This window comes from Pezoporus flaviventris, unplaced genomic scaffold (genome assembly GCF_033815535.1).
Source record: "Pezoporus flaviventris isolate CSIRO_AGI_PZ_B2104156 unplaced genomic scaffold, CSIRO_AGI_Pfla_v1 ptg000083l, whole genome shotgun sequence".
In the NCBI taxonomy this organism is placed as follows: Eukaryota; Metazoa; Chordata; class Aves; order Psittaciformes; family Psittacidae; genus Pezoporus; species Pezoporus flaviventris.
In genome coordinates, this window is record NW_026892631.1 from 3,498,697 (window position 1) to 3,521,891 (window position 23,195).

A 23,195-nucleotide genomic window follows, 5' to 3' on the forward strand; every position below is an offset into this window, starting at 1 on the left:
TTGTAAACTAATGCATTGGATTTCCAGTTCACAGTCTTCCAGTATGTAAATATAGAAGCTAAGAAGTACAGGTGATCTATTCTTCTTACAGAGCAGCAGTTTTCTTGCACACCTCTGTACTTACACACAGGAGCCATCATTTGATTTAGGTTTTCAACAAGCTGTCTCTGACCCTGCAATTTACAGTCATCCTTTCTGGTAAGAATAAACCAACTGAGTCCTTTCCAGTGGGAAACAGGTTTTCTGGTAAAGTTTTAGCGTCACATACATATATGTAAGTGTGTGTATAAAAAACTAAAATCAGGCATAAACCCAGATATCTTTAAAGCTTAAATCTGGTCATAAAGGTTGATGCTATTATAAAAGCAGTGTTTAGGTGAGCTGGAGCTTTGGGACACATCAGTACACTTCACTTGAGGAAGCTCAAGGTTTACATTAGTTTCTAAAAATGTAATCTCTCACTTCCAGCTTTCTAAGAAAGTTTGGCCTTTCTTCCCTAACACAGCATCTGGCTGCGTTATGCCAATTCATTCATCACCTCTAGATTGTGTGACTGTGTTTTGTTGTATCTAAAGCTGGGTTTGAAGGTGATGCACTGATTTCAGTGGGGACATGTGACTGCCTGCCTGCCTTCTCCATGCTTGAGGCCACAATGGAAAGTGTTGCTTCCCATTAGTTTCAATACCAATTTAAGGCACAGACCTAGTTTTCAAATCAACAAATGAATCAGGTTTAGAAGCTAAATATTAGTTTATATAAGACGGTGGCTGCTGCATTCTTGTAGGACCACACCAGACACACAGCCCAGATATATCAATTCTCTTGACAACTGATAGAAAATCCTCTCAAAAGATATTAGATGAATATAGAATCAGAACTTCCTGAGGATACATTTCAGAGCTTCCTTAGAAAGTCTTTTTATACTTAGGTACTTAAATTGTGAACTTTATTCCTGTATCTCTGTGTTTTCTCTCACCTGCACTTTCTCTACTAAAATACCCCAGTGAATGTTGACCTTCAAGAGGGAAGACTGCGAGGCACTACATGGTATTCTGGACACAATCCTGAGCAGTGTTCTCCAGGTGACTCTGCTTGAGCAGGGTGTTTGGAGTATATATCCCCTGGTGAGCCCTTCCAACCTCAAAAATTCTGTGATCCTGTGGTATCTGCTTAATTTCTGTGATATTGATAGGGCAACCGTGAAAAGAACGCAGAAATGATGCAGATAGTTTGGTTGCCCATCATTTTAGTTCTGTATTGCTTCTGCAGCCTTTTGTGGTTGTTCCAGGATTTACAGATAAGTACAAGGTCAATTCTAAAAGGCAAGGATAATACCAGAGAGGAACAGATAGAAGAACTGGGGAGAGCCAGGTAATTAATATACCTATTAGCTGCTCCTGATTCAGAATTTGCACAGCTCCAGGTGAAGGCACAATCTCCTAAATTACATCTCCATTGTGACTGCATGATTATTCTTATTAAAGAAGATGTATGAAATAAAAAGACAAGCCTAATTCTCAGATAATGGGTTAAATCGGCAGCACTGGCAGCCAGATAAATCCTCCTTCTGCCTGCTAAATAGAGCTGAGACAGAACCAGCTCCTCAGAGGTGTATTTAATATTGACTCAACGAGGAATAAAAGAAACATATGTAGAGTCAGACTAGCTGAGCCTGAGCTGTACATGTGCCTCTGAGAGTATGTATTACTGTCTTGTTGAGTAGTAGACTTCAGTGTGTTAAGAAGTGAGTTAGGAAGAACCGCCAGACTCTAACAAAGGCAGCTTGACCTTGCAGGACCAGCGATTAGAGCAACTGGAATCAAACAGAGTGTGCTGAACTGTAATATGGGTCCACAGTGAATATGCAGACTCTACACTGTAAAGAAACTGTAGTACATCAACAGACACTCATTAATGTGTTGGCATGAATCGCAGCAACCAGCCATATGTGGCTCATCTGCCAGCATTTCAAGAGGAAAGCCAAAATTCCTTTATTACCTCGGTCTGGATTGCTACCCTGTCTATTTTGTGTACTGCTGTGGGGATTTTTGAGATGAGTGAGTTGCCTGGTCAAGTGTTTTCTGAGCAGTGCTTCCAATTGTGCTTGATTCAACCAAATTAAAAAAGGTTTAAATGCCCATTGTGTTCCTGTTGTAATGACATCGAAGTGTTGTGTGGCTGAGGGTGGGGAAGCTATTTCTTCTTGACCTCAGCTGGTGATCACTTTATCCCCTTAAAGCACGACAGTTGATATCTTTGGACATTTTTCATTAGGTGGTGTAATATTAGATACTATTCTTATTTGTACAAATGTCTAATCCAGCTTTTGTTCTCTGAGCTGGCTCTGCCAGAGGCTATCCAAGCTGAAGAGAGATGAAGAACAAGGAAGACAATGTACTGATGCGGTGTGACTGATGTTAGGGGGAATGCGTAACACTAATTGCAGGGTTTTCCTGCCCTGGTTTCCTCTTCCTGTTGGTACTGAAATTAATGAGGATTTGAAATAATTCTTCCATGTTGTGTTTGTATAATAATTATTGATATTATGAACAATGGAGGCTCTAAACATGCACCATATTGACATGCCATCAGGAAACTTGACCTCTTGTTGCTGGGGGCTTGGCGGGGTCACACAAAATACAGCGCAGACAGTATTTGTTCAAGTGAGGCAGGAAGTCAAAACCTTCTCTCAGCCTTTATAGTTCAAGATTTTGTGCTAAATTTTGCCAAGAGAGCAACTTGTCTAAGAAAGCAGTTTCTGGAGTAAATCAAAACCTTTGCTGCCCTTCATCTCATATATCAGCTGCATGAGCGATGAAAAGAAGTGTATCTTCCTGACTGACTGCTCTTCTACCTTGTCTTTCCAGCAGCCTTGAGAGAATTAACGGAATCACAGGCCCAGAATGAACATGGAGTAGTCAGAAATCTCAATATCTGGGAGGCCTGAGGCTTAAATTAAACCCCCAGAACCTGGCTGAACTAGAAAATGCTTAAGGAAAACACAAATACAAGAAACTTGGCCATTTAAAGAAATAAACCCTGTTTATCATCTGGAAATTGCTGTCTTTAGCTGTGTCTGGCAGTAGACAAATGCTAGCTTTGTTCTGCTTGCCATTCAGCATAGGATACTAAGCAGGAATAAGAAAGAGTGAACCCCCTACTCCTGTTAATGTTGTCTTGAAAAAGAGAAGCTTGGAGAGAGAGTAAGATATAAACAATCATGTTAGGCTCTTTGTTTTCAACCTGATGCTGAGTGATACCTGAATCCAGTGTTCTTTTAAGAATCGTGCATTAATGATGGTAGAAAAATGATCTTCAGAAATGTTTTAATGTTGACAGCCTTTGCGTACAGCCTAAACACCTTATTCATTGAAAATACTTTACCAGCATTTGTACAGGATTCTTTGTGGCTGCTGGATCTTTTCTCTCTGTCTCTCTCAATCTTTGTATTTTGCCCCTGAAAAAGTGAAAGAAGAGAAAAAGTGATGAAGGAAATCAAGCAAACAAAAAAGAGAAGAAAACTGAAGGTTCTTAAATTGAGGGCTTCTTTTCTTTTTTTTAGGATGATGATTCTGAGAGTAAGATTTTTGCTGGAAATCAATATTCTAAAGGTCTCCTGAAATGAAAAAAAAGCCTCAATCTGATAAGGATAGCTTGTTCTGCTTAAGAACTTTGATCTCTTCCCTGCCTCTGGCCTTTGTGCAGCTTCGTCTCCCCTTTGTATAAATCACAGGCTGGTCTTTTCACTCCAATTTGGGAAGAATGTCAGGTATGCCTGTGTCAAATTGCCCACATAACCTTCATTGCTTTAAGGCACACACTGACATTAAGTTGTCTCTGTGTAACAGTGTCTAAGGTACCTGGTTTATCTCTGTCACCTTAAGGTAAAGACACCTTCTACATTGACTTTTTCAGGTAACTTGATTAAAACCGGTATCTGCACAGACTCCTCAGCTCTGCCATGAGTGCCTAACCCATGGCAGTATGAGTCTCTGCAAACAGACACCACAGATGAAATCCAATGAAGTCTGAATTCCTTTAGTTTTCGCACGATAGGATTGGCAGAAAATTGCCTTTTTGTCTCCCATTTTGCTGAACTTTTGTCTGTGGAGATGTCTGGATCTCCAGAATCCTTCACCTTCTTTTTTCTCTTAGGAGAAGTTACATCTTTCAAATGCTGGTGCCCACACAGCCTATTAGTGCTTAAAAAAATCAGAGATCACTCTATGGTTTCAGTGAGGTTATTTGGGTAGGTTTAGCTGTTCATATGGTGGTGTGCCAATTTCCCTTGCTGTATAGTTAGTTCTGCTTCTTTGCTTATTTCCATGTTTCACACAAAACTTGATTATGATATTTTGCTTAGCAGAGTTACTTGGAAATCAGGAGCATTATAAGAATAACTGTGCAATGCTATGACTTCTTTTATTTAATCTAAGCCAGACCTCTCTCCTTGTGAAACAAAAGCTTCTACAGGCTAAAAAGAGGCAGGTCATCACGAGAGTTACACTGCGACTGCTATCACTGAAAGTTACTTGTATTCCCTACTGAGGTGTCAGGGTGTCCACAGAGCAGTACTTTGACAAGACACGAGTTAAATGGTTCAGTTTAGCAAAATCTAAATTATTTGATGATTCTCTCAAAAGATTTTGGGTGGTCCGTGAGGTGGTTTTAAAGCAAGAAACAAGGATTGTGATTCTGACCCAGATTCTTTTGCAATGACTTGTACTACGTAGTTTCTCTGTGCTGTCAGGTCTGAGCAGTGGGGAGGGTAATGCTGATAATTCAGAGAACTGAGGAAAGTTTACAAAGTACTCTGAAACTTCTGTTATATAGCACAAGTCGTTAACAGGTCACCCAGGCATTCCTAATCTGCTCTGAAAGGGACTGCCTACATACTGAATACCAATAGAAAACTCACCATCTCCTAACACAGATGGGATGAATTGGCCACGAGGAAATGCGCAGAGGTATGAGCAGAACTTCATCTTGTCATTCCACAGCTGTAGTTATAGAGCCAACAGGACTGAGATTTGGTCTTGACTGCCTCTTTGGTTTGTCCTCTGTTGGAGAGATTCAAACCAATGGAGTTTTTGAGTGTTTGGTTTTGGTTTGGTTTGTTGGTTTGTTGTTTTTTTTCTGTATGAATTCTTTAATTCCCCAGAATTCTGTAGTGGATTCCATTTTACACTTTGCACCTTGAAGCTCTCCAAAATCTCCATACAGTGTTGTCATACTTGGAGATACATCTTAGCTTACATTCATCCCGTACGTCAGATGTTTCTTGGAAATTAGATAGAAAACAGTGGGTTGGAGTGTGATGTCTTCCACACAATAACCAATGCTTGCATAAAGAGAAATTACAGATGTTGAAAACCTTCCATGACTTAACTGAGCTCCTAAGATACTGGCACATAACCATCCTCTGAATCCACTTTGTCCTAGGTCAGTTCTGTATGTGCTTAGCTTGTGGAAGTCCTTTTGGTTTGTAGCATGTGCAAATGGTGTGGAAGTCACAGAAGACACTCATGTAATCTAAAGCCAAATATAGCACTCAAAGAATTTTGCCTTTAAAGTGTCCTTGATCGATTACCCAGTTCTTCCTGTTCCAATAATAGCTTCTCTGATTCTTTCTCTGAAAAATGAAATCACATTATGAAATTACATTAGTGTGCATTGAGAGAGGACCAGTTATCTGATATGACATTTTATATATTGATTGAAATGCTGAGAGACAAGAAAGTCAGGATCTATAGCAGTACAGTGAAAAACTGAGAAACAGATGAGGTCAGGTCACAAGACATGAATGGTAAATGGGAGCTGAGCACACTCAACTCCTGTGAAGCATCAGACAAGGCTGCTTCATGATGGTAAAGAACGATATGGTGGGTTCTTACTCCCCAAACCAAGACTGCTTAGCTGTTTTATTCTTCTGTGTAGTCTTACAACCTATATGGAACAAAACCTGCTGACATAGTAAGAATACATAGTAATATCTTTATTTACAGGGAGCCAGGACAGCTCTCAGCACTCATGAACCCCAGTTCAGAAGTCATTCCTGTTGGCAGATCCTCCTCTAATCGTGATAGCAAGGAAGGGTGATGTCAGGACCCTGTTACTGTCCACAGTTTGAAATAGCTGGGCAAGTTACATTTAAGTTGAACTGGTTTGTGTGGCATGTTTGGCTTTGCCAGCCTGCCAACCCTGGTCACTGAGGAAGAGCACAGAGTATCTCTTAGGGAAGGGTTTTTTAAAAACAAGATTTTGGTTTTAATTGCTGTTTACCCGTTCCACCCTTTACCCTTTTTCAGCTGCAGGGAGATCTTGTTCTATTTAAAAGCTAGGGCAGGAACTCGAGGCTAGAGACTGCAGCCAAATCAAACAGGAATCTCACCAACCTAATAGAGGGTTGGCTGATAATAAAGGCTATCTTCCCAAGCCTTTAAAGCCCTCTTCTTCCAAAGACACTCCCTTATCTGAAGCCTCTGGCTTCCCCTGAGAGGGTATAAACATCTTCCATGCACCAGGGTACCTTTGACATTAAGAGGAAAGCACAACTCAAGATAAGTTGAAGAGGCTTTTATGTCTAATCTCAGTAAGCATTCAGAGCTGTGAATGTTGTTGAGGTTTGTTTTGGTTTTTTGGCTGGGAACACATTTTGCTCAGAGTTTTATTACATCCCTCACGGCTTCTTATTTTCTTTAGCTGAGCTGTCAGTGCAGTACTTGTTTGGTCAAGACTGCTGTGTTTACTTGGCATCTTCAGGATATAAAACTAGCGCTGTTCGCATGGCTTCTGTGCAGCCAATTCTGCTAATATTTTAAGGCTCTGACTAATGTGGCTTGAGGGTAAATGTTTTCCGACTTTACCATCGTACCTTGCTCGCAGGAGCCAGTTTTGATGGCTTTTTTCATTGGCAGAGCTTTCCATTTTGTCAATTCACTGCTATTCCTCAGGTCCTTTTAAAGAGGTGGCAAATCTTTTATTCTTTCTTTTACAGCTGTTGGGATCCCATCAGTGAATACATCATAGAAAGCTCAGCTCACTTTCATACACATGCATTAGTATAGCCATATGATTGCTGAAGGCAGCACCCTGTATAATAATCTCCTCTTCCAGGAGTGCTGGGCTCTGATGCTCTCTCTTCACTGATCCTTGTTTCATGTCCAGTCCCAGCCCTTGCATCCCAAGCACCGTTACAGCTAATGGAGACCAAATGGGATCTCATTCAGAGCCTGGCATTTATTGTCCTTGAGGCTGAAGGACGTGAGGTTTTTCTTGCCAGCCCAGGGCTGTACACTTTGCTCCTGCTGCACTCCAGACTGTCTGCTGGGAAGATACTGGAATTGACCTTTCCCTCCCAGCAGCAGTGCCAAAGGCCTCTCTCTGTTCTGCTCGCTGGGAGCCCATTAGAGAGAAAACAAAGGCATTTCACATAAACGATAAGATTCACCCCTGTGGCTTAGCAGCAGTGGTGAACATCAATGGAGACTTTACTCAAAGGCAGTCTGGAATCTCCTCCTTCCCTCCCATTAATGAAGATTGTAAGTCCCTCACATGTAACGGCTTTCCACACTTGGTGTTCTCCCACAGCCACCCTTCAGCTACTTTCATTGCTTTCAGAAGGAAAACATCCCTCGAGGCTCATGATGTGAACTTGCTTTAAGATGAAGCACATGTATTCAGCCACCATAAGTAACCTTCCATTTTAAACCCTCTATTTCCAGATCAGCTCCCTACAGGCTGATTGTTCTGTTTGCAGGAATGCCTGAGTGATGCACAGATGCTCTGTCGGGATACTTCACCTATTCATTAAGTTTGATTAGATAGCATTTGCACTCTGCCATCTAAGAGTGCGCCACTTTCTGATATAATTAGCGTTCCTCCAATTAGGATAAATGGCTGTTTCATTACTTTTAAGTGGGTCATTAAAGTGTCATTCCTGTCTCATGCCTCTGGAGCTGACAGGAGTACCTGCACACACTCCCTCTTGCAAAGTCAAATCTAATTTCAGAAGGCTAATGGAGAAGGTAATGTACCAGGGCAGATGTTGCCTGTGACTCCTGCTGAGAGCAGTTCCTGGGTAGTTGATTTTCCTGTGTGCTTGGAACTCTGATTTACTGATGAAACAGGAGTACCTATTTGCTAGAGGACCTTCTGAAGAAATTTCTGGAGGCATCAAAACCTAGGAATTATTTAAAATGCGTATTGATAAGCTTCTGTTACCATACGAATTCCTGTTACGACTGTGGAAGAGTGTGGTTGTCATGGGGAAAACACAGACATCGTGCCTTATCAAGAGCAATCCCTGCATCTTTTTTTTCTCAGCCCCCACATTCATCCACAAGGATGTCTTCTCTCCAGGGGTCACGCTATTTGCCTGTAACCCGGGTGTTGCAGCCCTTTCTGTTTCCATTCCTGAATCATTAGATACTGCAATGCTCAAAACACCATTTTCTGAGAATTGGAGGGCAGATTTCTGGCCCACATCAGAAAATTGTGACTCATGTTTTGGGAGGGGATAGAGACATCTCTTGTGAGGAAGACTGAAGAGCAGTGAGTCACCATGGTGGTGGTCCCTTTCTGTAACTTCTCCTTCTTAGATGTGGAGTTCAGAGACAGCTGCGTATTTAAAAGATGCTTAAGGCCACATCTGCAGGAGAATCATCTGGATCATTTCGAATGCTGTAAGTCAGAAGCTGGCCCAGGGCTGAGCTCATCTGATTCTCCCCATCAAGATGTAATACTGTTTCCAGAATTCCTCAAGAAGGGCGAAGAGTTTGGAAAACAAAGATTATACTTCTTGCTGGGGGATCAATCTGCTCAAGATGCAGTAAAAGTGCCTTTTATTTTTAAACTATAATATTTATTGAACTTCCTGGGTATCTTTCTATTGATGAAACTGGGTCAGATCTTCAATTGCTTAAAACATATAAAGCCCATTGTTTTTCTCTACATTTTTTTTGTTTTCTCAAGTTTTCCTAGATTTTCAAGCCCTTTTGTTTTCTTCTGCCTTATGGTCCTTGGTTCTTCTTTCTCCCCAGTTCATCCAGCTTACAACCATCTAGGCATTTCTCAGGCTTTCATCTCAGATGACTCATCAAAGCCAAAACACCCATTAGCCAGTCACCCATCTTCCTGATTAGGCTTATTTCTAGGACGTGTATTGAAGCAAAAATGGTTCAAAGATGTTTTTCCCATCCTCCTCAAAGTCAGTGGATTTAGGGCAGGCGGGCTGCAACCATTATCCCCTTCGGCGACTTCTCAGTGGGTAGATCGAAACACGCAGAGTAGTCACAAAAGGCAAGAGGGAGCTAGGCAGGAGGGATTAGATCTTAAGGAATTCTATTTAATTAACCTTCCTGCTAAAACAATCACATCTCACTCCTCAGACTCTTACCCTCCTAGGTCATGTTTTCTCTGTCACACTGTGAAGCAACACACAGACTTATATAGCCGTCTTGGTGGGTTTGATTTCTTTATAAATGCTTACGAAGTGACACGAAAGTATAAATAGATGGAGCATGAAAATATTTACTACTGCATAAATAGTTATCAGGCTGTCAAAAACCAAGGCAGCTGCTGGATCTCTGTGGGAGGCAAACCTGAGTCTCACACCTTGAGCCACTTGTGACAAAGGGTTGCATTGATGGCAGATGCTGCTTAGAAAACTGGGGTTTGGTGCATCTCAAGCCTTTGCAGGAAGTCAGAATAAATCGAACAGCTTCATTTAAAATCTCTGCTGTTTTTGCTGTGAATGGTGTTTTGGTGGTGTAACAGCTTTCAGTGAAGATTCTGGCTTCAGATACACATCAAAAGAGAAAAGAATGCTATTTTGCAAAGCTGAATTTCGGTGACTAAGGTATCCAGCACATCATGATAGCTCATCAGACACTATTAATGCATGTATTCTGGAGCCCTGAAGATGAGACGGTCTGGCCAAAGGTTCATAGGTTCAGGCAGGATGTGCTGCTTTGTCATGCCAACGAAATACAGTCAACAGGATATGAGGAGATCTTCAACCCTAGTGTAAGGGCTACCAAAGGGTCACTGGAAGAAAAAGCTGCTGTTTCTATATGAAGTACAAGCTGTACCCCTCCAGAGCATCTCCTGCTAAGCTTCTACCTTGAAGGGGTAAAGCCAAGGTCAGAGAGCAGTAAGTTACTGAGTTAAAAGCCCTGTATTCTGAGGTCATCTGAGAAGTGTCAAGCATGGAGAAAGGCTGAACAGCCCAGCCACAGTGGTTATTTGCAGCTGCCTACTTAGTGATGTATTTCTCTGCAGATACTCCTGATAAGTCCCTAAGATACTCCCTAAGGTGCCCTCTTTCCCAAGGGCTTGCAAATACTGAGTATGGACTGTCCCTGGACACCTCTGCTGAAAAGGTACCTCTCTGGTGCCGTTGGCAGCTGCCAGCAAGTAAGTTGGAGCTGTGTAGGAAACTGCAGCATCTTATTTGTTGTTCTTCCTCAGGCTTCACCTGACTGGGCAGCCCTTTTATCTCGTGACAATTCTGGGACCATAATACACATGCTGACACAGTGGAATTGTGCAGAGGAAGTTTCAGGCTTTGTAGCTATGTGCTTTATGGTGCTCTAACATGCATAATAAGAGAGTTTAGTTCTGTCCCTCTAGCTAACACCAGATGATGTCCTCACCCATCCTCAGACAGGCTAACATATTCTGTATACGCTGGCCCTTCCTCCTTGCAGGACACAGTACTGGTACTGGAGCAGTGGATGGGTCCCCAGTGTGTGTGTTGCAGTTGGCCTCTCTTTTCAGGGTCAGGCTGTTGGCTGTGTCAGTCTTCCCCATATTATTTACTACAGCTACTCTCAAACATTTTATAGGCTTTCCTCTTTATCTCTTAGCTTGCAGGTAGCTTATTCCTCTCTCGTGAGGTGCATGATGTGCATTCTGAGAGCATATCCTGGTGTAGAAATAGCCATGGTGCCAAATCCTCCAAACATTGTAAAATTCCAAGAGCCAGTCCAGGGCTCCTAAAATAGCACGTCTGAGCAAACTTCCTGGGGCTTTTTAAACAGCCTTCTGATGTGTGTGCTGGGTATGAATGGAACTGTGGATCTCTGAAGTGTCAAGGGGGTGAATGTGTGTATACCCAAATGAGAATATTATGAATGAGTCTCTTCAGAGAAGAACACTGATGAAAAGGACACTGTTAGCAAAACCAACCACAGAAGTATGAGCAAATAGTCGAAAGGAAGAACACCCAGGGGGAGTGCGTTCCCACTTTCTAGTGAACTGCATCATTTTCTTTTCAGAAGTCCTGCTAAATAGGAAAGATTTTCCAGTTTTAGCGAAAAACTGAAATAACGTTTGTCCTCAGTGGAAGTTCTGGGTCTGAGGACAAATGCCTGTGTTCTTCCATGGCCATAGGGACAAGCCTATGGATTCCTCTCTCAAAAGGGGAGTAAGTTAAAGTTAAGGTCTTACCCGTCTTTTGGTTTACATTGCTCCATCAGCATGGTGTTTGAATGTCTCTCGATTTTAATGTGTTCACAATTACAGCACCCTTATAGAGGGCTTGTGCTAGTGTTCCCATGAAAAAGATGAAGAAGTGAGGCATGGAGAGGGTGATTTGCACAGATTCATTTGAAGTTGTATTTATCCCTTTTATTTCCGGTTACTGGTCTCTCATACCATTCTTTACCTTTCATATAGTCCCTGCATCTACAATATGAGTAGGTAGTGAGTTTGCAGGTATGGTGACCTGGGTAGTAATGTAGCTCCCTTCTTTTCACACCGGAAACTTCTGCTAGCTTCAGGTAGTATGTTCTTGCAGCTGTTGTTGGTAGCTCTTTTGCTTCTCTAGGCTCTTCAGTGCTTTCAAATCAGTCTACAGATCTTTCACAACCTGTCTTTTCTTTCATGATTTGTTGCATCTAGGCTAGAAGAATTGCACAAAAATGGAAAACAGGGGAGAAAGCCAAATGGGCTTTTCGAAAGCCTGACTCAAGATTTAGGAACAAAAAAGAAGCAATTCCTGCACTATTTAAACTGACCAAGCCCAAGTCATTCCCAGCTCGAGTCTGTTCTTCGTCAGCTCGCATTCCAGATCCCTTCTGATAAAGAATTGTAAAGACTGAACCTAGTGAAATACTCCACTAGCTTTGGAGTAATGGACAGCCTACGTTTTCCTTTTGCTGGATGTGTCCTTGAAGATTATTGATGGATTTCTGTAAAGTGCTATGTGTTCTACATTTCTCTTTGTTTCACACGAGCTTGTATCTCCCCTTGTGCCATGAGGTCTGTCAGTGGCAGTACTGGCTGAAGACTGAGCTGTCATCTCTGGCAGGAGAAGTGCAGTGCAGCTTTCAGAGACATGAGAGAGGGCTGTGATTAATCAGAAGTCTGGGTAGTGAGTATAGTGGTCACACCTAGGTAAATGGTTTGTAGATCTTTCCTAACATGTATTTAATCACACACACATTCCTGCTGTGTGGTGTACACGGCAGCTGGTGTCAGTCCGCGCTCGTAGCATAACAGGGTCCTTTCCTGGGTGGGTCTGAAGATGGTGCAGGGATGTTTGACAACATGGAACTAGGGAGGTTACACAGAGCAGTTTAAGTCTGAACTTAAAGCAGCTGACACTGAGCAGCTTCCAACAGGAGCAGTTGGAACGTGTTCACTTTGCAACTTGAAGGCTATTCTCCCTAGAAAATGAGTGAGAAATTCAAGGCCTGCTTTTCAGGAGGGCTGAATGTTTATGACACGGTGCTAAGACTCTCATAACAAAGTAAGTGATTTATCCTGGTGTTTCTCACCACCCCAAAGTGAAGGCTAGGTGCATGGGCCTGGGGTTTTCCTTTCTGATGAGCAGTTGTGAGAGTGAATTCCAGAACATCAGATCTTTGGGAAAAGGAGGTATAATGATTTTCATTTCTCATACTTCCTACCATTAGTTGTCTCACCTTTTTTTTTTCCTTAGTCTCATCAAATTCTTAGGCTTCGTTGTTTTGAAGGAACATATCCACATGGCTCATCCCAAAGCTTTTTCATTCCATTCATGAAATTTTAGTATCTTAAGAGCTCTCAAAAGTGAGTTCATGTGTTTAAAAATACTTTGCCTTCACCTTATCCTCCCTACTCCATTGCTGCCATTCCCATAGGTGCATCTGCATCTGGGCTAGGCTGTAGGTCCTCCACTGTTTACTTTTCCTATTGTTCTCAACTTGCAAGCCCTCATCAGAAATACCAACCCATGTGGATACCTGAAAAGTGTTAGCAGCTCCCACTGAAATGCCCAGTGAATTCTTGCCCCAAGGCTCAGATCATCCCAAATTCACTGGCACTGGCACTCAATGAATCTTCAGGTGTCTTTTCTTTCCTGTAAAACTAATCCTGCCCCATACAGGCAAACTGGTGGTGCATTAAGTGCAGACCTTACACCGTTAGTTAGTTCTGCAGATAAACAGAATACTTTAATTTTCCAAGTAATAAAACTTCATGTTGTAAAACTCATACAAACCAGAGCAAACAGACCTAATTGATTACCCTTTATCAAACCTGAGTTCTCTTCTCAGTGCTGCCCATGACAAAAGTTGTGACACTTCATTCTCTCTTCCTCAATTCCTCCCTCTTTAAAGAGAAGGTAATAAAATGCATGTATCTTTATAAAGCACTTCTAGTTTCACGATTATTAATTTTACTATTACTACACATGTACCAAATATCTATGTTTTGATATTGCATCGAATCACAGTGCTGAAATTACCTTGCCAATTCAGCTTTTAGGAGCAGTGTCAGCTGCTCCTTCAGGCTTCATGGCTTGAAGTACTTAGCTTTGGGTGGTAATGTGAAAAGGTCACACAACCTGGTATGTGCCATCCTAGTGCAGAAAACCCCCTGCCCTATCAAACTGTGGTTTTGTATGAGGATTCTCTGTTTGCTCCACCCCTCTCCATCACTGCTCTCCATGCAGGCTCGAGGAAGCTTGATAATGCTGTTCTTACACTATGCAAATGTTCATACAGGTGATCAACCTGTGCAGTGATTGCCCACGAATCCATTTTTGCAAGAGGCTGGTGAACTGTTAAGGATACTCTAAACAGCATTGTAGTATTTGGGACACACTAGATAAAGAGTGAAGTCTTCTTTGATACTTACTGATGTTTACATACCACGTAATTATTATTATTATCACTGAAAATCCCAACTTCCTTTCTTTGAACATAGTGTCTAAACAGGAAGAAGCCTCACCTTCCTGTTTGGAGTATTGTTAGTTTCAGAAGAAATAGATTTTTCTCTCTTACTTGCAGTTTTCAAAGATTTTATTTTTAATACAAATTGAAAAGGCAAACAATAGGCTATCTAAAAGGAAGGAAAACCACGTCTGAAACAGAGTCTGCTATGAATAGATAGTCTTTGCACTATGAAATAACTCATGTCATACCTATATACTGACTTTTGCATATTGGGAAAGGAAATGTAGACCTATTTTTGGCACACACTACACTGTACATACACGATGCAGAGAGTAAAGTAAAGGTCAGAAAGGGAAGAGAAGCCTCCTGTCAATCTGCACAGACAGCAGGAAGGAGTCATGCAGGAGTTGGATTGGCCCTACAATAAGTGCACAGAAGTTTCTGGTACCTGCTTAGCATCCTGTATTCCCTGTGCTTCAGGTCAGTGCTCACAGTGGCCTTCTGGGTAAATCTCAGCTTCTAAACTTTGCTTTTGCAGCTTTAGTTGAAGGAAATACTGGTGGAGCAACACCTGCAGTTCTGTTCCAGGTATGTGGAATCTTTGATGCCTGCAAGGGGCAACATGGTGGGACTGAGACCAAGATGCTCAGCTCATCTTTGTATGGAAACAAACGGAAAACTGGTAACTGAAAGCTGTGCGTGAAAGTGCTTGTACCCAAAAGCAGAATGAGCTGTTTGGCATCCCAAAGGTGTCCGATACCTTCTGGGAGACTGACAAACAGCCTAATTGAATAACTACCAGCAGAGGCCTTGTAAGAGCTGCTGATGTATATAAATCTTTCTGGGAAGCGTTCCTATTGTCGCTTCTCCTTCAGCTTCTCTCCTATCACAGCTTACCTGGGCAACCTATGCCAAGTGTCTCACCACCCTCATAGTGAAGAACCTCTTCTAAGTATCTAATCTAAATCTCCCCTCTTTGAGCTTAAAGCCATTTCCCCTTGTCCTATCTCTACAGGCCCTTATTAAAAGCCCCTCTCAGATTTCTTGTAGGCCCCTTTATGTATAGGAAGACTGCAAGTCTCTCCTGAGACTTGGTTTATTTCTTAAGGCCTTGGCTCTTGTATTCATGAACTGCATGAATATCCACCTTCTTATGAGCGTGGAGAAAGTGTAAAAGCATGGCCTTACAGGGTCAAATACCAGACATTTATAATTCTTTCTTTTTTCTAATCTTTTGGATTTTTAACACCACTGTTCTGATTTTGGAAGCCTTATTTTACAGCACTGCATGCTTGCTGTTGGCAGTACTGCACAGTGCAAAGAAACCTTGCAAGTATTTGCTACTCCTAGCCCTATTTTAAGTTAACTCTGCTTACTGAACTAGGGCATTATATTTGGTTACATTTGTAGAGTCAGACCCTAAAGGTACATCTTGTTTGTTTTTGCTTGCTCCGGGTTTCCACTTCTCATGGAACCCAAGTTCCCTTTGGATGCCAAGATGCTTAGACCACCATGTGTAGCCTTCCTAACTTTGCTGCTTTCCCAAAGATGGGCATGTGCTGTTTCTGCACCATTTGCAGTGTCTTCACCACTCACTCCTGCCACTCAGCTGCGTACAGCTCGTCATCTGTAAGTATTTTGCCAGATATGAGCCTTGCTTTGTGATTTAACTGGACTGCTGCTATTCACAGTTCCAGTAAGAAGAGAACACATTAAAGCCATTGTAAAATAATCAGCACCACATGAAATTGAGAAGGTGGGATCCAATAATCTGAAACCCAGATGGTCTCTGGCAGTGAGAAGTAGGAGAGCTGTCATGCTGAAAAAGACCCAGAAGTCAGTAAATTAGCTGAGTTAATGATGTGACACAAAAAAGGCAAAGGCAGAGTGATTCTAAGCAACATATGTAGGAGTGTCTCCCCTGAGAGACCGAACATTCTGTAGGCTTATCTGTGCTAGTGTTCTCCATGCAGGTAGTACAGCTATTGTACTATGGAAGCAATGATGGATACTAACTGTGAATTAATAAGGTGATATATTTACCAGCATGTGGAACAGTCTCTCTGAGGAGGGATTAGCAATTGGGATTAGCAAATATAATTGAACAACACTTTCTGGGACTCATATGCATGTCAGATGGGAGGAGAAAGGAGAAGCCTGATTTCACTGTACATGAAATAATAATCATGTAACATGTGAAATAGTATTTGGGCCTATTGTTGTTGGCCTCCATAGGAAGATGTTTGTAGAATCTGTGTTCTGATCCTAAGTGTTTTGAGTAGGAGCCCATGCAAACTTTGGACTCTTGGACTGGCTAGGTGTTGCTGTTGAACAACACTGCCTGCTTGACCAGCTAGTGTTTATAATACATGTTTCAATGGTGAGGGTAGTCTTTTACAGTTAAATATCTGAGCTGATACCATGGGGCACTGAGTCCCTGTCCTCTGAATATTCCCTGTGCTGCTGCTGCAAATAAATTCACCCGCTTCCGTCTTAATAGCTCGCTTTAGATCCAGTGCCACACTTCACACCCTATTCTGGACACTCTCCAACAAGTTAATGCCTTTCACTGAGGAAGGTGAGTAAAACTGATGAGAGTATCCTTAACTAAGGAGCCATAAAATTCTAATAGAGCAGTAATGTTCCTAGTGAGCCTGAAGGGAATCTGATCAATAGTTATGAGGTTGAGGCTCAATTTATGGCCTTAATTCATCAAGCATAGTCATGCTCCATTTCTGTACAGGATGCTTTTGTGGTTCCTGCTGAGCAGAGGAGTATAAAGTCTGCGTAAGCTCTTTCTTGACAATTCCCCAGGCTCTGTCATTTAAGAACAGGTGACTCTACAGAGGTGGTGATCAAGGTCCTGTGATCTATTTGAAGGCAATTTTTCATTGTATAGGACAGACTGTACCAACTGCATTTGTTCTGAGAGGCTTGGAGTGCTTTCACGGTGAGTACAAAAGAAAGTTATTTTGGATCTTTTAGAAACTTGGCACTGCAGTTATTCATATGCTCTTCAAAAATGCCTTTACTGCCTTTTGTAGACCCCTTCCAATACAATTTGCAAGACGGGGCTGGGCTACCTCTGTGTTTCTAAGCTGCCTCTGTGGTAGAAAGTTTTCCCAGCTGCTCCTGACACAGGTTTGATCTCTTTAAGTTTCCAAAATGGAAAGGGAGCAGGCAGAGGATGAAATTTCATCCAAAGGTTTTATTACAACCTCCATGTAAAAAGCCAGACCTTTCCAAAGACAGAAGTTCAATGCAAGGTTTATGTAGCCACCTCCCACCAGTGGCATAAGCATGAAGTAGACAGAAGCATGTCAAACAAAATGGAAAAGCCTTGATTAAAGCCATCTCAGTAATTTATGCATCTGCTTGTCATTCCTGCATGCATATGCTAGCAGAAGTATCTGAAGTGATATAGGAATGTCTTATAAGTATACAATAAGGTCCTAACTGGAGATGGCTCTCAGTCAACACTTGACCAAAAATGTTTCGTGACATTCATTCAAATACCATTTCTCAAGCACGCTTTTAAAATCCCCATCTCCTACACCACGTACAGATCCATATTCTAACAGCCTAGTCTTGCACATGGACTTTGTTGTACAGATCCGTTCTGCTTTGCCTATCTGTCCATGGTTTTTATTCTAATACTCCCAGTCTAACCTCTGGCGTTAAAGGATGCCTATAGATATTTGCACTGGTTGGGGACAAAAGGAAAAAGATTGGACATTTTCATGGTCTTGAAATGCAGGTTCTGACTTTTCTGACAGCCCAAGGGGACTGTGGGAGGTCGGGGCTGCTGGTTCTTCTTCGGACCTCCCTCTGCAGCAGCATTTTGCACCTAATGCCAGCAGCTGCAGGGGAGGGGAGGCAGGAGGATTTTAGGGAGCCCTAGCTGTTACCTGAGCCAACAGCGACACCCAGGGCCGCACCAGCACAGTCAATCCCACTTGAATCTGCTTCCCCACACTCCGTGCTGCCTGGAAAACTTTCCAGGGTTTAGCCCTTTTCTGTTCCTGAACGACTACCCTAATTGAGAAGGAAGCAATATTTTACTGTAGTAATTTTATCTATAGACATCCTGTCTACTGGGGCACTGAGAGAAAATTAGATCTGCCAGAGGCTCATCTATATTCAAACAACTCTATTTATGTCAAGTGGATTTTATGTTTCCATTTCCATCAAAATAGTTAAGATAGTATTATTTGTTTGCAGCTAAGGTCAGCTTATAAAACCTCCCATTCCTGCTTCCTCACTAGAGTGAAAAACTCACTGAGGCCATACTGGAATTACTTCGGTAAACTTTAGTTAAATAAAAGTATAAACTGAGCTGAGCAGCACACTCAAGGAGCATGTGACTGTTGAAATGAGAGGTGAAGGTTCTGTAACAGTGAACACAAAGACAGGTTTTTATTACAATGACCCTGAACAACTTCCTGGAGGCAGATACCTGAACAAACAGTGCTAAAATGATCAGAGAGGTACCAGGAAATAATGAAAAACAGATCAACAGAAGCAAAAAACCCCCCACTTTATAGAACTGATCAGGACACAGGGTGAACAACCCAAATTACACACCACTTGTCTGTGCTTTCCCCTCCCAGGGTGTGTGAAAGGTGTCGGGCAGTCACTGAGCTATCGGCCATGTCACCGGTGTATAGCCCTCACGGCTGTTGAGGTAGTTTCTTGTTTGCTTTTCAAGCTCAGCCTTGCTTCAGCTCTTTGGGGATGCCTGCTCCTCTCTGCAAGGCAGGAGGCAGCACAACTGAAAAAGCACTGGGATGGAACAGCAATAAGTGAAGTAGACTGATGACCCTCGTTTTACTACCAAGCAGAGAAGTTGTGGAGGGGAAGGGGATGAATGAAGTTCAGAGTTTGTACGTTCCAGTTGGGAAGCTGAGGCTAATTGTGTAGATAAATAAATGAAATGTGTTACACCCATTTAAAGTATAAAGGTGCAAAGCACTGGTTCTACTTTGAAACAGAGCATGAAAAGTTACTGAGTTCAGAAAGGAGTAAGCCGTGAACCCATGGTCAGGCTGGGCCATACATGAAAGCATACTTGGTCACTCCTGTACAGTACCGTGGACTCTATTTAAAACAACCACCTTCTCTAACTAAAACAGACCTGTCAGTAAGTAGTACTGCAAAAATCTGCATTCTTTAGTGTCTGAAGCTGAGCATCCAGAATGTGAAGCATCTGTGATTCATTTCATTCTCCTGAAAATGTGGGTCATAGCCCATAAAACAATTGCACCTTCACATTGCTTTCAAGCAGTCTCCACGTTTAGTAGGATTTATACTGAAACAGTTATCTTTCTGCCTGCTTTTCCAAGGAAAGATGAAGCCAACTTCTGTTTATTCCTGCCATGGCACAGCTTGAAATGGGCTATTTAATAAGCCAGTGACCCACACACTATCAATGTGAGAGTGTTGCTACAGTCTGCAGCTCTATACCATTGCCTTTCTTTCGCACTTTCTTTTCCTTCAGAATTTGGCAAGAAAGGTTATTTAAAAACCAGTCCACATCTTGATAATCTTCAGGCCACCGCAGATACTGACTCCTTTGTAAGAAGTTTCAAATTGGTTTGTGTTTCATCAGCTGATATTGAGAAAGGGACCCAACCACTACCATAATGAGGACATCCTTCAGATCAGAAAAGTACCCGCTCTGGGCAAAATTAAAGGCTTCCACACACCACCCATCTTTGAGAAACTGCCTGGTCACAATGCACATTGTTTTCCTGCTGTTCCAAATGGCATCCCGAATATTGTTGATATGTTCTTCCCCAGGCAAGAAATCTCTTTCCTCAAAGCACAAGGTAAATCTGTTTTTATCAAAATACTGTGAATCCAAGTGCTTCAGCAAAGAATTCTGGACCCATTCAAAGTCATTTTTGCTGTAGCACAAATACGCATCATATTTGTATTCGCTTTTATCTGCTACTTTTGGATGCCTATCTATCACTTTTTTGGTTATAGTTTTATATCAGACAAAACAAATACCCCGGCAGCGAGTAAAAATGATGACTGCCATCAGAAACATTAGAAGAGTGACAGAGGTGAAGACAAATAATGAGAATCTGAGTGTCTGCTGGAGTTCATCTTCACTGCAATCATCATATGTCAGAGATGACAGTGGTACCCCTGCAAATGCAGGTGGGTATACACAGTACCTGTCAGACTCTGAGCCAGCTAGGGTTACGTTGGTTTCATTTAGCCACACTAGTAGGCTTTTTAAAGTACAGTCACAAACATAGTTATTATGTGTTATATCCAAAATACTCAAAGTCGTAAAGGCTTCAGGATCAGGGGAAAAAAGCTAGTTTCCAGATAAGTTTAGGTTTGTTAGGCTTTGTGGGAAAATCCCAGGAGAAAGATGAGACAATAGGTTGGAAGCTAGATTAAGTCTTTTTAGGGATGTTAAACCTCTAAAAACCTCCTGTGGAAGAGCACTAAGGTAGTTGTTATTCAGATGCAGAACCTGAAGTTTGGACAGTCCATGGAACACATCCAAACATAATTCTCTCTCCCAAACGAGCTGTAACATATTTTCACCTAGATCCATATAGATTAACTGTTTGTTTTTTATAACGTTATCATTTTTCACACAATAGGAGAAGCGATTCTGTTTTAAGAAGACATACTGCACATCTGGAACTTTGAAAAGGATGTACGGGTCACCCAGGTTTGCCAACCAATTTCTTTCTAATTCCAGGTATGTTGCTGCTAGTGTTTTGCCAGCTATGGACATTAGTTTATTGTCACCTAAAAAAGCAGAGGTCAGATGTGGAAAGGAAGGGAGCTTTTTAATGGCATTGTCTCGAAGATCAATTATTTTCAGACTTACTAAGTTACTGAATGATTTTTCTTGAATAATCCCAATATGATTTTGCTGTAGATCAATATACGTGACACTACGTAATCGTACAACTCGCCTAAAAGATTACTTGAGAGATTGAGAGTTTTTAGGTTTCTCAAGCCAAAAAATGCTTGCCTTTGGATTTCGTTTATCTTGTTTTTGAAAAGGTTCAGTGATTCCAGACTACCAAGGCTTTGAAAGATTAAAGATTTCAGAGAGAAAATGTAACCATTTGAAATATCAAGCAAACGGAGATCACTTCTTGCTAGTCCTGCAAACGTATCCTGATCTGGGTTTTTTAAGTTACTAAAGCCAAATCCAGAACCCATTATATGAAAGTTAAATATTAAAGAACCTATTTGCGTCCCTTTAATGGCTGAAGAGAAAGCTTGGACTTTCTCTGTGCTCCAGCCGTTGACACCAAGGTCTAGTGAGGTAAACGTGATATTGCTTAAAGGATTTGGGCATTTGGCCCAGGTTGTTTCATCTGTCTTGTACAAGTAATTCGAATTGAGGCTAAAAAATAAGAAGTGTTTTCCTCGGAAGCTGGTCAGATTGCTCTCACACAGGTTGGATATCGGGTTGAATTTCAGGTTCACAGTTTTCAAGGCTGTCAGATTATAAAACAAGGGATGAGGCTGAAGTTTTGTGATCTGGTTCCCTGAAAGATCCAATTCTTCTAATGAGCTCAAATCTTGAAAGTAATGTTCCTCCAGGATGGAATCTCCAAGGTTGTTCTGAAACAGACAGAGTACAGCCAGGCTTGGCAAGCCCACAAAAGCATCAATATCCAGTTGAAGAATGCTGTTGTAACCCAAGTCTAAGATACGAAGGTTTGGCAGGTTCCTGAAAGCTTCTTTTCCTATGGTAACAGGATAGACATACTGCGTTCCGATTTCCAACAGAAACAAGTGCTCCAGCAGTGGAAATGAAGTTGCAGTCACTTGTGTGATGTAGTTGAAAGTTAGCAAAAGCTTCACTGTATCCTTTGGCACAGTTGGAATATCTGTGAGGTTGCAATAATAATATACGGAGACTTGGGCTTCTGAATAACAGCTTCTAAATGCATATACATCACTAGCTAGTGATATTCCAAAGACAAGTACTAGCAGTTGACATAACATCATGGACCTATGTGAAAAAAGTGAAAATAGTAAGCATTAATTCTGTAGTTGGCTATTTATCTATGCAGTAAGTTGTAGAGCATGTTTTTAACAGTTTTAGAATGAAAGACTAATGTCACACTAAAAATTACTAGTGATTTGGCATTTATCCTTTCTCTGAAGTCTAACAGGCATCACCTGATGGGCTGGCTGGTCAGAAGATGGGTCCCAAAGAGATGCAAGCACCTCCTACAACCTCAACGGTGACCCTCCTTAATGTACCTTAAGGGCAGCACCAAACACCAACTAGGTAAGCGTGAAAATCTTGGCCTAGCTATTTAATTTGTGTCATGAAACTGATAATGCTGGTGTGTCAGCTTTATTCCTTAACCAGTTATCCAAACAGGTTTAACAGTTTGGATTACCAAAGTACAGTGCAGTCACCCAGTCATCCCAAAAGAGCTCTTAGCATTCCCTTTGTGAGGGCAGATTGCTGTCCTAATAGCCATGAACGTTTAAAAGGAGGACTCTTTCAGAGCTCCTGGAGCCTCGGGTTAACCCTGCAATCTGGAATTGGCTTATGAAAAAGTAAATTTCCTGAACTATAAATTATTAGGGCAAATTTTTAGCCCTAAAGTAGTTGTTTGTGCACTGCAGTTAAGAAAACCCTTACTAACTAAGATTGCAACCATCTGCCTCTGCCTTTTAAAAAGCACTTACTGAAATGGAATGAAATGACAGCCAGTTGAAGAATTTTTGTGACCTCCAGCACAATCTGCTTAAAAATCCTAAGTGTAAATCCTTGTGGAACCAAACCCTCAATGGCCATCTAACGTCTGCAAAGTAAATCTACTTCAGAGAGGAGAAAAGTTGGGCTTTGAGACAGTAGTTAAAAAGAGGTAAAGCCTGCTATTGGTAGTAGTAGTAGCAGTAGTAGTATCATTACACACTACTTCTTTAAAGCACCAGTACCAAATTTGATGCAGAACATTGCACTTGAACTAAAATAATCTTATGCTTGTTGCCATCATAGAGAGTGATTTCTGGGAAATGAAAAAGCAT

At 41.7% G+C, this 23,195-nt stretch overlaps 1 protein-coding gene across 1 annotated transcript; it reads right to left on the reverse strand.

Moving 5' to 3' along the window:
* Window positions 1-16,961: 16,961 nt before the first annotated feature.
* TLR5 (toll like receptor 5) lies at window positions 16,962-22,570 on the reverse strand. Its single transcript, XM_061475230.1, is given in 2 exon segments — window positions 16,962-21,089; window positions 21,092-22,570. Coding segments are annotated over 2 exon segments (2,568 nt in total). The 5' UTR covers window positions 22,158-22,570; the 3' UTR covers window positions 16,962-19,587.
* Window positions 22,571-23,195: the final 625 nt, after the last annotated feature.